At 35.5% G+C, this 14,605-nt stretch overlaps 1 protein-coding gene across 2 annotated transcripts in view; it reads right to left on the bottom strand.

The window, feature by feature from the left end:
- LOC123322066 (rho GTPase-activating protein 7) overlaps positions 1–14,605 on the bottom strand; it is a 39,050-nt gene that overhangs the window by 3,803 nt on the left and 20,642 nt on the right. For both annotated transcript variants that reach the window (XM_044909894.1, XM_044909895.1), the window contains 4 exons: positions 5,619–5,678; positions 2,052–3,074; positions 1,369–1,641; positions 418–460 (listed from right to left, as the gene is read on the bottom strand). In XM_044909894.1, the coding sequence (XP_044765829.1) occupies positions 418–460; positions 1,369–1,641; positions 2,052–3,074; positions 5,619–5,672 (1,393 nt within the window). In that variant the 5' untranslated portion in view covers positions 5,673–5,678. The remainder of the gene's footprint in view (positions 1–417; positions 461–1,368; positions 1,642–2,051; positions 3,075–5,618; positions 5,679–14,605) is intronic.

Genomic DNA, 14,605 nt, shown 5'->3' with positions numbered 1-14,605 from the left:
AAATAGAGGAAGCTACAACCCACACATTCTGGACCTTCCAGAATGAACACTAGTACTACAACAATGAATAAGAGAAAAATTGGAAGGATTTTGTGCAGTTGATGGTACGTTCAACGAGTGCATGCATGGGGAGGTTCATTCAGTGGGAATTTAGGTCTTTAGGTTGGAACTGTGTTGAGCATCCTGAAGGAGTGGTTCATGATTGAATGTAACATCAGTGAAAATACTCATCATTTCCCAAAATGTCATTTTACCGAATTGGTCACTGAACAGCGAACAAACCTGCGATTTTGTGTGTTCGCAGCTGTCTCCATAGCTGTTCGGCTTTGCGTACCGGCCAATTGTCATTAACTTTAACACTGAGGCTGCGAAAGAACTTATATTCTTTTATGCGGATGGACATATTGATGTACTCACCAGCCAGGTGCCGATCCGACTGCGATCGAGTCTGCTTGTTCACCTGAAAACACCAGATTACTTATGCATGGCCAACCATGTGAATATCAATTAAACCTAAAGGGCTCATCGCTGTCATTTTACGTAAAACTACGAGGAAGGTAAATAAGGGCTGGTGTACAGGTCGGATTTCTATCCTTCATCATACACAGTTCAATCTTCCCAAAAAATGTGGAAGCAAAATGGTTTTGTTCAAAACACGAGTACCTACTGAATTTTCAATTCGATTTTCGGCAATGAGAAAACTCTTAGCGAGTTTTCTTCGAATTCTGAGGCTGGAGTATATCTATTTTTTTGTATGTGTGTATACCTTTAGTGAGTGGAACTCGAGTTTATTGATGTTGCACGGGATTGGCACAATTTGGAGAATGGTGAGGTAAAAATACATTCAGAAATACATTTTATTTGAGGGGATAGATTCAGTTTTTTTTCGGCTAGTATACACGTTGATTATGCGGAACTGGATGGTAATAATGCTTTAATTAATTATTCCCACACCAGCCAAATCCGGAAGAATTTGTTACATTTTTATTACAATTCATTGCATCAGGTCAAAATTTTATTACACTTGGCATTTCCTACACCCTACACCTGCTTGGTGTAGGAAATTACTTTTTGAGGTAACTGTGATGACAGAATAGGATTTGGAATAGAATTTATTACAAATTAATTAAAACCCAAACTCAAAAATTCTAATTTTGAATAGATGAGTCAGTTGTAATCAATTTGTAATAAATTCTAGTCCAAATCCTACTCGGCTATCATAGTTAGGTACCTAAAAAGTTTAAAGTGGATGGTGTCTAGGATTCAAGAATAATTCGGAAATGGCAAGTGTAATAAAATTTGGAAATCAAATTTTTTCAGTGCAGCTGTTTTTATACCTAAAAAAATACAACGCAAGTGAATTGTTACCTTCGGTTGATTGTTTTTCAAGACTGGTGCTGATGACGATTTGCTCCTCAAAACGGCCTGAGGTGTTGAGTGAACCATCCAATCGATGGATGGTTTTTGATATTTTATTTCGTTCGAGGAAATACTTTCGTCATCTGCTAGTTCAGTATCCGATACTGAGGTTAAGCAAGGTGAAGACGAGCAGTCTGAGCCTTTGGATAGATTAGTTGAGCTTATTGAAAGAGGAGGGGAGGTTTGGGTAACAGCATTATGAGCAACATTTGCTAAGCTTTCCTGTAAAAAATCAGTGTAAAAAATAATTGAACTGAAACTGAAAATAATCGTTAGTTTGAAAAATCTGATGGGGGTATTTATTAACATTCGAGAGTTGTAACATATATTCACAAAACTCTGTCTAAGGATACACAGTAGAGACAAGAAAAACATTCACACATCTAGATGACATGATTGAGTGAATACAAAAAAGTATGTAAGGGTTCTCAATATATCGTACAAGATGGACAATACATTTGAAGACAAAAAGTGATTCAGAAGTGTCGACGAGATCTTCTATGCTCCTTAGAACGGCGAAATTGATGTTGTCTGTGTCTTGGTATCTCTGGTATGTACATATCATCGTCGTCATCACAAAGTTCTGATAAAAATTTTCCAATAGATGAGAAACATCTCAGGAATATACTCACTGATTGATAGCTGCTAGTACTTCCAATTTCGGATATCATATCGTTTTCTCTTTCCATAGACATATTCATTTTATACATTTGGAGTATCTCGTCCAACTCCTTGGTTAAGAACCGATTCCTTTCGATTTCATCGTCGTTTTCGTACCTCTGTTTCAGTTCCTGAATATCTGCTTTGATAGATGCAATTAGGGCGAGTAGATTCTCATCTGCCTCATTAGCGTTGTGCGCATCTGTCGAGTGGTATATTTCGTTTGGTAGGTTGTCACACTGAATGCCCGTTTCTTGGTATAGGATTGGTTTGGATTCCTTTGGTTCCTTATAGAATACACTGTTGAGATCTTCGTAGCACAACGGTCTATTTTCTTTGCTGCAGATGGAGGTGGCCTCTTGAAAGGATGCGCTGTTATCTGTATAAAAAAGAGCGGTGTCTTGGTATGATCTAGGCTTTTCCTCTTGAAAAAATGCTGGGCTTGGACTCCATCTTCGCATTGAAGGTATGACATTTTGAGGAGATAAATAGTTGCCACTCAAAGGTAAATCAGGCGCGTATAGTATGTTCGTTTCAGGTGATGCCAAGCAGGGGTAGCTCCCAGAAAGTGTTATCTTCGGGATAGCACGGTTATTGTTCTGTTGTGGTATCATATTTCTAGGGAATGAGCTATTATTCCTCATGCTTATATTTGAGTTGTCAAAGAACCCACTTGTGATCTTATTCTGTTGAGATTCTTTGAACGGTTTTTTCAGGCAACTCTTAAGGCACTGTTCGTTGTTTTTTAATCTATCCTTCTGTGTAGGATATGGAGTACTCCCTCCATCTCTAACGATCACATTCGGCTCTATATAGATCTCCTCGTAAGCATCAGCGAAGTGAACCTTGTGACCATTATTATCTGGCTTTGGATTGACACCGTTTTTCAATGGTCGAAAAATTCTCTCGTTCGTTGGTATTTTTTTCACTTCGTCCAGTTTATGGGTTGCTAACTGGGTCGCATATTGGTTTTCCAGTGCTTGTGAAATATCATTCTGCAAAAAAAAAATTTAAATTGAAAACTGTGAATTCCATTCGAATTCTGCGAAGAATTATGGAAGTATTTCATCTTCATTGAATTGGAATTCGTATAGTATTTTCATCGATAAAAGTGAATTCCGAAAATCTATACTTTTTGTTTGAAATATATCTCGAATGTCTCGTGGTATAGTAAGTTCAAACTTATGGGATTCTGAACTTGATGAGAACAACAAGAGTAATATTTTATGAAGGAAATACGTCCCCCAATATGATTTTGAGTGACAGGCAAGTCAGCAAACTCCCCAATTCCCATTTCTAATAGAGAAACTGATGTAAACACAGTTTTGGTCAGAGCGAAAAATCTCCTGAAAGGTATATAAGGCGTCTTTTGCTTCCTGCTACTGATTTAGTGTCTAGCTTCCATCGAAAAATGAGTCTCCTAGTGAAACTGATTTTTATTTTCGGTATGGTTAGCTGTTTTCGTGTGAGTACCTAAAAATTTGCTAACGATCATTCGAATAAACAAATTCTTGATGTATCGTTAGGTTGATAGTTCCAGAAAACCATTCGAGTTCTTGTTGAACAACATTGATCAAGTCTGAACACTATCGAAAAAGTTTTCCAGAAAACTTGTCTAGAGTTTAAAGCGATATTCTAAAATTTGAAATCCCAGGCACCTATGTAACTGTTTTTGTTTCCCATATTTCACAGTTCAAACCTAATTTCACTATACCAATATTTTAGTGCGAAATTTTGCCAATTTTTTCTTGGGAAATTTATAGTAAGATTCATTAGGATATTTCCTTTTCGGTTACGCTTTCTTCGGAAGTAATAGTTATGAAATCATCGATGAACTTGCTCCATTTCTACTATATTTACAAGATTATTGAGAATAGTTGGAGTTTTTCTAGTTCTAGTTTAGAATATGCCACTATTGATCAATAGTGGAATAAAGCTTCTTAATCAAGTTAATATTGTTCCAGGCAGAGGACCCTCGAAAACGGATGGTGGTATCTCCATACATAGCAGATTGGCCAGATGAAAATGAAATCTTGGAGAACGATTCAGTAGCTTGTACTAGTCACGGTTGTGTGAAAAGATCAGATGCTGATGGTCCATTCTGGGCGAATAGGGGCAAAAAAGAACCCAAATACCTTCAGAGTAGGTTGTACGCCCAGGAACCTAAATGGGTTTACTTGTCTGATGAACACTTCGGCTACAATGAACCTTTTTTTGTAACGAGAGGTTTGTGAATCAAAACTTGAGGAAGGGATAGTAACTGATTCATTTCAGGTAAAAAGAGGCTTGAATTTTCGAGGATGAATCCGTGGTTCCTCAAGGAGTTGGGTCAAGAAAAAAGGACAGAAGCCTCAGTAGATCCGTTTTTCGCTGCAAGGGGAAAAAAGAACAGCAACGACTTTTAGTTCTTCCAGCCTTTTAAGAAACATCTATTTGAGAAAAAATGGTCAGTACAACGTACCTGTTAAGTTTAATAACAATAGCATTGTCAATGCTCATTCGAATTTTAATTAGGATTCTGGGATAAGGACAAATCTTATATTTTTAAACCGATGGTGGTGGAGAAACAGTAATATTAGTTCTTTTTCTCCCAAAATTGGAAAATTATTTCGTCATATGTACCGTTGAGGAGAAAAATTGATTGTTGTAATCCATAATGGTACCTCTTGTAAATTTGAAAGAGTAATGGTATTAAATAACATTAAGTGTGGGTTTATTCCTGAATTCCTATTTCCTAGTCATGCCATTCGTCAAAAGTTAATAGTACAGAGTGAGTTTAAATCGGCATTTAGCGTAAGCTGTCCCATTTGCGAATATATCTCGTTAAAGGAGATTTGTGTGATGACTCCTATAAGAAACATTGTTCATCCTTCTATTAAGTATTGCTCAGAATCAAATGTCTATCTGGAAACTCATTAATCTGGGTTAAAGGCCCATTAATGCCGATAAACTTGAATACTCCAGATGAATTATGTTGTTAAGCACCTGCCCAGAGCCAAAAATTGAGTTATAACGTAGACATTCAATAATTAGGTAACTGAATTTATATCTCGGTTGGGAAATCGTACAATTCATTACCTTGAAATAGAAGAGATAATAATATTACGTTCCATATGTGTCAATATTTCTCGTACTGAAAGTTTTTTGGACAGGGAATTAATGTATGTATGTAATTAATGTATGCATTGTGAATTTAGCAGAAAATTCAGTCAGCCATATCGAACACCATGTATAATAATTAGCGAAAATCTAAGGTCAGATTCGAAGACACGGAAAAATCCTACAGGACAAAGCATTGTGTCAGTATCGAAGCATTTTTATATGGCATTTTGTGATCATATTGGCAGTCCCTAAGACCTCATGAATTTTATCGATTTCATTTAAGGACATCCTGTACATTAACATCAGGACTTCGTAAATATAGATTGGAAATAAGTAGTTAAAAAGATCAGCTCAAATGTGAAATTTCAATTTTTAAATGAGGGGGATAATTCGAGTGGGAAAATATAAAAATCGGTAGAATTTTCGAAAATGCTCACCTGTGCCTTCGCCAAGTAGAGCGCAAGCTCCTCATATTGATCGTTCAAACTCATGTAGTCCTGAAAATGAAACAAAAATAGAAAAATGCCTTAAACAGCTATAATGAACGTACATTCTTATTATTTAGTGCTTTAATATACTGAATAGGTTTATTCAGTAAAACACTCCAGTAAAATATAAATACATCCATCGATGGGTTAGTTGGCAATCAAAGGGTTGCATTTCCATTGAAACTCACTAGCGGTCGAGATTTTCCCGATAGAAAATGCCCGATGGTATTTCGAGTACCCTGTATATAGTTCTGGTTGCGATAACAGTCGGAGCCAGAAAAAAGTTCAACAGAAAACAATTTAAGCAGAATATATCGGGTACAATGAAGTTGATGGCGGTCGGCATACGTGACTATAATGGTAATGTGCATACGAAGATGCACAGGCTTAGGCTTTTTCTCTTTGGCATATCAATGGACCCTGAATAACGAGCCATTGTCACCATGGCACGCGTTTATGCAGGTGCACCATCAGAATGCACCTCCAAATGAATTCGAAATACACAGAATGGATGGACTCGAAGAAATGGTCCTGAATTTTTTTTTCAATACCAGTCAAGTATAGGGTATTCGTTTTTTAACATTTCCGAATGGTTACTTTAGTAAATTCCGAAGTATCTGGATATTAATTCCGAAAAAAACAGTTATGTGAAACGAGAAAAAATTCAGTTAAGCTGATCCACGTTTTGTTCATTTATCATGAAGTGTCATTTCTAATTTTAAAGAAATTTCAAGGGAAAATGTAAGGAGGGTTGGATTCCCTTTTGTTTAAAATATTTAAGCAACAATCGTTAGTAATGACAACATCGAATAACACCTATTCATTACCGTTTTGTTTAGGAACTTGCACTTGAACACGCAACAAGTCAAATGATTTTTGAAGAGCAACATATCGAAAAGTGCTTGCGCATTCATAAAATCACACACAGGAGTAAGTAGAGAGGGTGCCCATTTTTGGAGTCTGGGACGCTGCTGCGTTTCGATGAGACATGATTTTCGTGCATTGTTAAAGTTTTTTCAACGATTTCTGACTCTTTTTCATACAAAGTAAAACTTTTGAAGGATATCACTTATTCTTGTGTAATAAGTCCCCATAATTCTCAGAATTAATTAATAATTCGTCAGGTGTTCGAAATGAAACGAGTATTTTCCTTAAAATCATCTGAAATGTGAGACTAGTTACAGAAAAATCAAAGTCCATCCTACGCCAAATATCCAATTTGAGTGTGTCAATTCCGTTCGTATTAGGTTTCGCTCTTGACCACTCGTTGAAATTCTGAGTTGCCAAAAATAATTACTTGAAAGCGTACAGGAGCACGTAGTGGATCGCTCGATCTTCACAGCAATTTAGCACAGGTCATAAAGTTAAATTGAATATTGCGTTTTTTTTTTCTCACTCAAATTCATCCCGAGTGTTTTATTGTCACTCTGACGATTGGCATTTCTAGGAATTGGAGTCGTGGATGATGTTCTGTCGTTATGCTCATTTGCCCCTAACAGCAGGGATATTTGAGGAATTTTGATTTTGTCCGATGGGGAATTTTAACAATCGAATCAGTGGCGGTTCCAGGAGTGATATTGAGGGGGCTGGGATCAATAATTGTCCATTTGAAGTTCTCTGAGGTTGATATGAAATAACTAGGTATATCTTTATAATTGTAATACAAGCTATATGTTAAACTGACCCCATCTTTTTAGGAAATTTTCGAAGGTCAACTTTCGAGTGGATTTTCTTAAAGGAAAATCATCGTAGATCTGAATGTGAGACATATTCTGAAAGAGCAACTCTTCTAGTAAAAAACCTGAGAATTTCATCAATTTCGACACAACGGTTCGGTCTTAAGAGTTTAAACTGACCCCATCTTTTTGGGAATTTTCGAAGGTCAAATTTCGAGTGAATTTTCTTCCAGGAAAATCATCGTAGATCTGAATGTGATACATATTCTGAAAGAGCAACTCTTCTTGTAATAAATCTGAGAATTTCTTCCATTTCGACACAACCGATCGGTCTTGAGGATGTTTCAACTGACCCCATCTTTTTGGGAATTTTCGGAGGTCAACTTTCGAGTGGATTTTTTCCTAGGAAAATCATCGTGCATCTGAATGTGATACATATTCTGAAAGAGCCACTCGTCTAGTAAAAAAAATCAAAATTTCATCGACCTAAACGCTCCCTCCCCCACTGAAACCGCCCTTGAATCGAATTTTATGAATTCCAATGACCTTACTACTGAATTCGTTGTTCTCACAGCCTGTAGATGAACGGATATAATTCTTTGAAGGTGCGGCTATGCATTTCTCGAATTGATGCGTATACATCAGTACATTTGAATAGAACGATTATATATTTGTGTTTATTAAATTTTCCGTTTATGTGTTCGAATGTCATCGGATAAATAAAGGACTTACAAGCGTACAATGGCCGCTGTTCGAGTGCTATCAGCCACATATTTTCACGAGCTTTCATGTTGTGCCGCCAACCTGAACCCATAAAGGCAGAACCACCGTAGAATTTTGAGTTTTGTTTCTGGCCAACATAAAAGCCCAATTTTAGGCTTATCTGCAATCGTGGGTTCTGCTGGCACAACCTAGCAGCTAGCAGAAGCCTGAAATGAGCTTAAAATTGTATAATCAGATTCTTGATGACCTCCTGGGTTATGCTAGCTCGACGTTAAGCTAGATCGAAGGAATCACAACAGGTCAACAGTAAGAGAGTAAAAAACCTTCGATTTTGGGGTGATAATCGATAAAATACATTCGATAATTCCATTTATAACGGACCGTTCGTGGTAGGAGCTCTCGTTGTTATCTAATCGTATTTTGGAATCAGGTTCACTTAAGAGGCCTTTTAATGAACCCATTATCGTGGTTATATCATCTATGAGAACGCCAAAATGAATGGGCAGCTGTTTCAATGAATCTGTAGTTGAAAATTTATGGTAGCATGTCTTTAAAAAGACGTTATCTATTTCAACAATGAGAGATCTTGGTTTGATACTTTTATTCTTGCTCGCGTCTTTACCAATATACAATAATGACGAACAGTACACTCTGTCGTACCTTGTTTTCTACCAGCAAGATTAATTACTCATAAGAAAGCTCTGTTTTCGCAACGGTCAATCTATCTTTGTTTGAATTGGTAATTCCTTTGGAAAAAATACGTTATCGAAATGTTAATGGCTCCATACAATAATTATCGCGTATTTGATTGAATTGGCCGTTGAGGATCGTTAAATTTGTTGTTGGAGAGGTTTGACTCACATGTAGTTTACAATCGAACAAATGCATCGGATTTGTCACAAATGTTGACCATTTCCTTCTTTGGAATGCTCTAACTTTTTCGAAGCAAAATGAAAAGAAAAAATGTTTATCTCCAATAGATTATAGGAAAAAGGCAGAATAGCCGAAGGAAAGCTTTCTGCATATATCAAAACGCAAAGTTGAATTTCAGGGGGGTGAGAAATTTTTCAGCTCAGTTTATTTTTGGCTAGTAGATAATTATCTGACCATCAAATAAAGTCGATTTCAAAATTATCTTCCTGTGGTTGCAGGTAATAGAAAAAATACTTACATTCTACCATGTATTCCCCTATAGGCCCAACCCATCAATTTACCTTGATACTTATGAAGAGATTAATGATCGTAGTTAAGAGAATAGCTAGTACGTCCAGGATGAAAACCATAACGAATATGAAAGAAAGGTAGAAAGTTCTAGCTTTATCCCAAAACACCATTTCTGAAAGAAATTCGATTCCAAGGATCATTCAGCAGAATATTTCAGATTGAAGAAAATTTGGAATATGAAATTTTGAACCGTTCAAACGGTTGACCAAATTACCAGCCAAAATCGAACTAACTAGAGAAAATCAAAATTTTTTTCTTAGGATGGTCTATATTGCCTATTAGAACTCACCAGTTGGTTTTCTTCGAGTGTCACATTCAAGATTAGCGAAATTTCCATACTAAGACCAATACAGCTTAGCGATCGGCTCATTTCGTGGTCAAAACAATACGATTCGGTTATAGACGACTTATATAGGTACGTCACATAAGTAAGTCGAGGTTTTTTGATATTTCTCGATTTTCTACTGTGCATAATCCTCCGAAATCTGCGAGAAATGGAAATTGGACGCAGCCTGCTCACGAATATTGCTTCAATAATCAATCGCACTTTTGGAACGCACCCAATCTACTTACCATGTCAATCAAGCGCCCAATTCTTTTCCTTCTGTGCCACTTTATTCGTTTTGTGAACAATGATAGCTGATTTAGGCGGTTTTCTAATTTTTTTTCTTTTCAGGGCTAGACGAGTTTCGACGATGAATGGGGAGCTTGCAGTATATACTTGGCGAAGCTACAGGTGAGTGTTTTTGACAGTTTTTACACCAAATTAATTGTTTTTGAAATCTACTTAGTTCACAACAAAAACAGTTTGGGTTTTGCTTTTAAGGTTGGGATGGAGATAAATTGAAATAACCCCCAAAAATAAGCTTGTGGCTTCTTTGCCCGAATGATTTCTCTTCGGGGTTTCCTGGTTCAGAAATGCTTCTGACACCCTTATCGCTGTGTCCTGTTATCATTCTTGGTAAAACAATTAGAGAGATATTTCGTCGGCTTTGTGAATTCTTATCAGAGGAGGGAATTTGTTTACTGTTGCAAGCGCATCTAGGTAAAGCACCCTGAACGATACACTACAGGAAAGCTAGTTTCTAGAATAGGTAAAGGCACGCAAATGCCTTCAAGCAAGACGCTAGTTTCTTTTGAATACAGGGTTTATTCGAGAAGTAAAGTGACATTAATTAAAAACGACTGGGTTTCCTCTCAGTCATTATAGTCCTATGAATCTTCTGTGATGATTATTTACAGAGTGGACCATTGAAAACGTAACAGCTGCTCTGTATGTGAATTATATAAAACATGTTGTTTTTTGATTGCAGAAGGACAACTTCTAAGATCGAATTCAAAACTGTTTTTCTTGAACTCTTGGTGTTACAACCTCAACACCTATATTTAGGGGTAAGTGATACCTCATTTGAAAGGCCTTTCTCTTCTGAGTTTAGCATATTCAATCGTTTCGTTTCTGTCATAAATTTACAGCAGATTCATCATCGAAATTGCAGAATGAATGAGTGAATATTCGCCTTCCAAGGGAGGTGCAACTTACCCCATCTCCCCATTTCGAAATATAGGGGTTGGGGTCGTAACACTAAGGGTTGAAGCGATACGGTTTCGAACTCGATCTCAGAAGAAGTAGTTTACATTAATGATGATAATAATATTTAGGAATGAATATTTTCATGACGGTCCTGCGTTGTTGGTCCGTTCGTTATGGAAATATTTGGTTTATTTACATGAAGGTCGTGGGTTGACCGGCGCTCTTTTCTATGTTCAAAGGCTCGACCTCTTCGGACGGGCCAACTGATAAAATCTTAAATATCGCAGGCTCAGCATATACAAGCATTTACTTTTTTTGACCCTTTTCGGGGGACTTGTAATTCCGAATGCACCGAAAAAAAAGTATATTACAAAAAACGACCGAAACGGGCAATGCCGGGGACGGAAGATCCTAAGCCTGAAATATTCCATTCTATTTTTCTCATCTCGCATGTGGAACATATGAATATTCTAACAGCCAGCCTCTTTCTGGAAGGTTACTTTTGACATTGAAACCGATCTACGATTTTTCATATATTTCAGATTATGTTAATTGTCCAATCCCAGGTACTTTGTAAGATATTCTTTGCTGAATTGAACAGGTTTTGATACCATGAAGGTTGCATTCCTTTCTATTCGTAGAGGATTGAAGATCTGAACAACTGCAAGAGTAAATAGGAACACGCAAATAAAAATTATTCAAATCAAAATTCGGATCTATTAATTTAAGTCTTTTTTGCACCACTAGTTTCAATAATTGGGGTATTCAATCAGGTCCATTATTCCATGGATCCACTGGCATTTTAGCCATGGAAGAGTTGTTATCATGAGATTTTTCAAAATGTATAAAACATCAGCTTAATTTCGAATTAAATCAAAATTCAAATCGAACTCTGCATCCCCTAAAAGTAAAATTCCTATCTTCCAAACTCTCCTTCTCGAAAAGAAATTGGAAATGGATTGAAAATCAAGTGACTGAATGTGAATGTGAACAATAACTTGATAGGGTCAATGAAATACGAACATCTGCGTATGTGTACAACGTTTTTTGAATTATATATTCTACGAGAGTACACCATAAGTATTCATTTCCTTCTCACATGCATTGTCTCTAAATGAATCACTAGAGAAAATTTAGAAACCATGTGCAGTAGACAAAATAATTAATTCCTATCAAACTTCTTTCGAAAAATTGAAATGAATGATCTCACATGAGGTATTCATGGAAGATGGACTTTTATTATACATGAAATAGAAAAACTATTCCACAACTCGGATTTAAAAATCGAATTTTAATTTCGAACTGCCCGATACTCTAATCTCAAAGATTCCTAATTCAAACAAAAAGTATATTCAAAAACCTTAGCTTAACATCCTAAATTACCCTACTTTATGGTCCATTCTCTTACTATTTTATGAAATAATGTCTGTAGTCTCTGTGCCCTCGATGAACATACTTCTGTATTCTTTATTCTCTGTGTGGCCGAAACGAATGAAGTCTGACAATTTCGTAATTCCTGAATTTTTACTAATTTACTGTTTCTAATTACGCTGAATCTTCTAATTGGATGATCATCCGGTAATGTGCCTTTTTTACTTAAGATTCATTCCATCAATTCGATTTCATCAAGCTTTTATTTTTTATTATTCCTAACTATTTCAATAGCATTCAATAACATCAAATATATGCTCGTTTTTACAATATCCTTTCCTTAAACAATTCTAATTCAACGATACATGCACTTATTGATTTTTCTATTTACAATTCATCGATATTCTCTCTCACGAAATATTTAAACAATCATTTTTCCAGCTGAGACAACTTTTTGATGACTGGAATGAATTTCATTGGAATTGAAGAAAACTGGACCATATCAGTACCTATCCAAGCTTCACATCATAATCAACTTCAAGACGAAATGGTGAGTCATCAATATTTAATTTTTTTTTTCTTGCGGAATCTGTTCTCCAATGATAGAAAAGTCACTGAAGAGCCTTGGGACATGCACAAATGCTTAATTCAATAATTCATGATCAACTCATTTCTTGAACAATTTTTTTGGACAACTCGGTTCTTAAGCTTAATGTTTTATTGAAGACTTGAAATTATTTCAACATATTTAAAGACCCTGCATTTCTTCATTGAATCTTTGCCATGTTCATACGCATACTTTCTTATGATCTCCTTCATAAATTGTAATATGAATGGAATAGAAAAACTATTCCACAACTTGGATTAAAAAATTCTTCGAGTTTTGATTTTTTTTATTCAACCAAAAATTTTATACAAAACCTTAACTAAACATCCTAATTATCCAACTTTATGGTCCATTCTCTCACTCTTTTATGAAATAATGTCTGTAGTCTCTGTGCCCTCGATGAACTTACTTCTGTATTCTTTATTCTCTGTGTGGCCAAAACGAATGACGTCTGACAATTTCGTAATTCCTGAAGTTTTACTAATTTACTGTTTCTAATTACGCTGAATCTTCTAATTGGATGATCATCCGGTAATGTTCCTTTTTTACTTAAGATTTATTCCATCAATTCGATTTCATCAAGCTTTTATTTTTTATTATTCCTAACTATTTCAATAGCATTCGATAACATCAAATATATGCTCGTTTTTACAACAATGTCCCTTCCTCAAGCAATTCTGATTCGATACATGCACTTATTGATTTTTCTATTTACAATTCATCGATATTCTCTCTCACGAAATATTTAATCAATAATTTTTCTATCTGAGAACAATTTTTGATGGCTGGCAATCATCGGATTTGAAGAAAACTGGACCATATCAGTACCTATCCAAGTTTCACATCATAATCAACTTTAAGAAGAAAAGGTGAGTCATCAAGATTGAATTTTTTCCTTTGGAAATTTGTTCTCCAATGACAGAGAATTCAATGAAGAGGGATATGCACAAATGATTGATTCAATAATTCATGATCCACGCATTTCTTGAACGATTTTTTTGGACAACTCGTTTCTTAAGCTTAATGTTTTATTGAAGACTTGAAATTATTTCAATATTTAAAGACCCTGTATTTCTCCATTGAATCTTTGCCTTGTTCATCTGTATACTTTCTTACGATTTCCTTTATAAATTGTAATATGAATGGAATAGAAAAACTATTCCGCAACTTGGAATAACAAATTCTTCGAATTTAAATTTTTTTAATTCAACCCAAAAGTTTATACAAAAACCCTAACTAAACGTCCTAAATTACCCTACTTTATGCTCCATTCTCTACTCTTTCATGAAATAATGTCTGTAGTCTCTGTACCATCGATGAACTTACTTCTGTATTCTTTATTCACTCTGTGGCCGAAACGAATGACGTCTGACAATTTCTGAATTCCTGAATTTTTACTAATTTTCTGTTTCTAATTATGCTGAATCTTCTAATTGGATGATCATCCGGTAAAGTTCTTTTTTTACTTAAGATTTAATCCATCAATTCGATTTCATCATGCATTTATTTTACATTATTCCTTACTATTTCAATAGCATTCAATAACATCAAATATATGCTCGTTTTTACAATATCCTTTCCTTGCAATTCTAATTCAACGATACATGCACTTATTGATTTTTCAATTTACAATTCATCGATATTCGCTCTCACGAAATATTTAAACAATAATTTTTCTAGCTGAGAAAATTTTTCGATGACTGGAAAGAATTTGAAATTAATACTGGAATCTGTTGGTTACAATGGGGTGATATCAAGAAATGAATTTCATCGAATTTGAAGAAAACTGGACCATATCAGTACC

The sequence above is a fragment of the Coccinella septempunctata genome, chromosome X (genome assembly GCF_907165205.1).
Source record: "Coccinella septempunctata chromosome X, icCocSept1.1, whole genome shotgun sequence".
Lineage (NCBI taxonomy): Eukaryota > Metazoa > Arthropoda > Insecta > Coleoptera > Coccinellidae > Coccinella > Coccinella septempunctata.
This window is presented reverse-complemented; position numbering and strand designations above follow the sequence as displayed.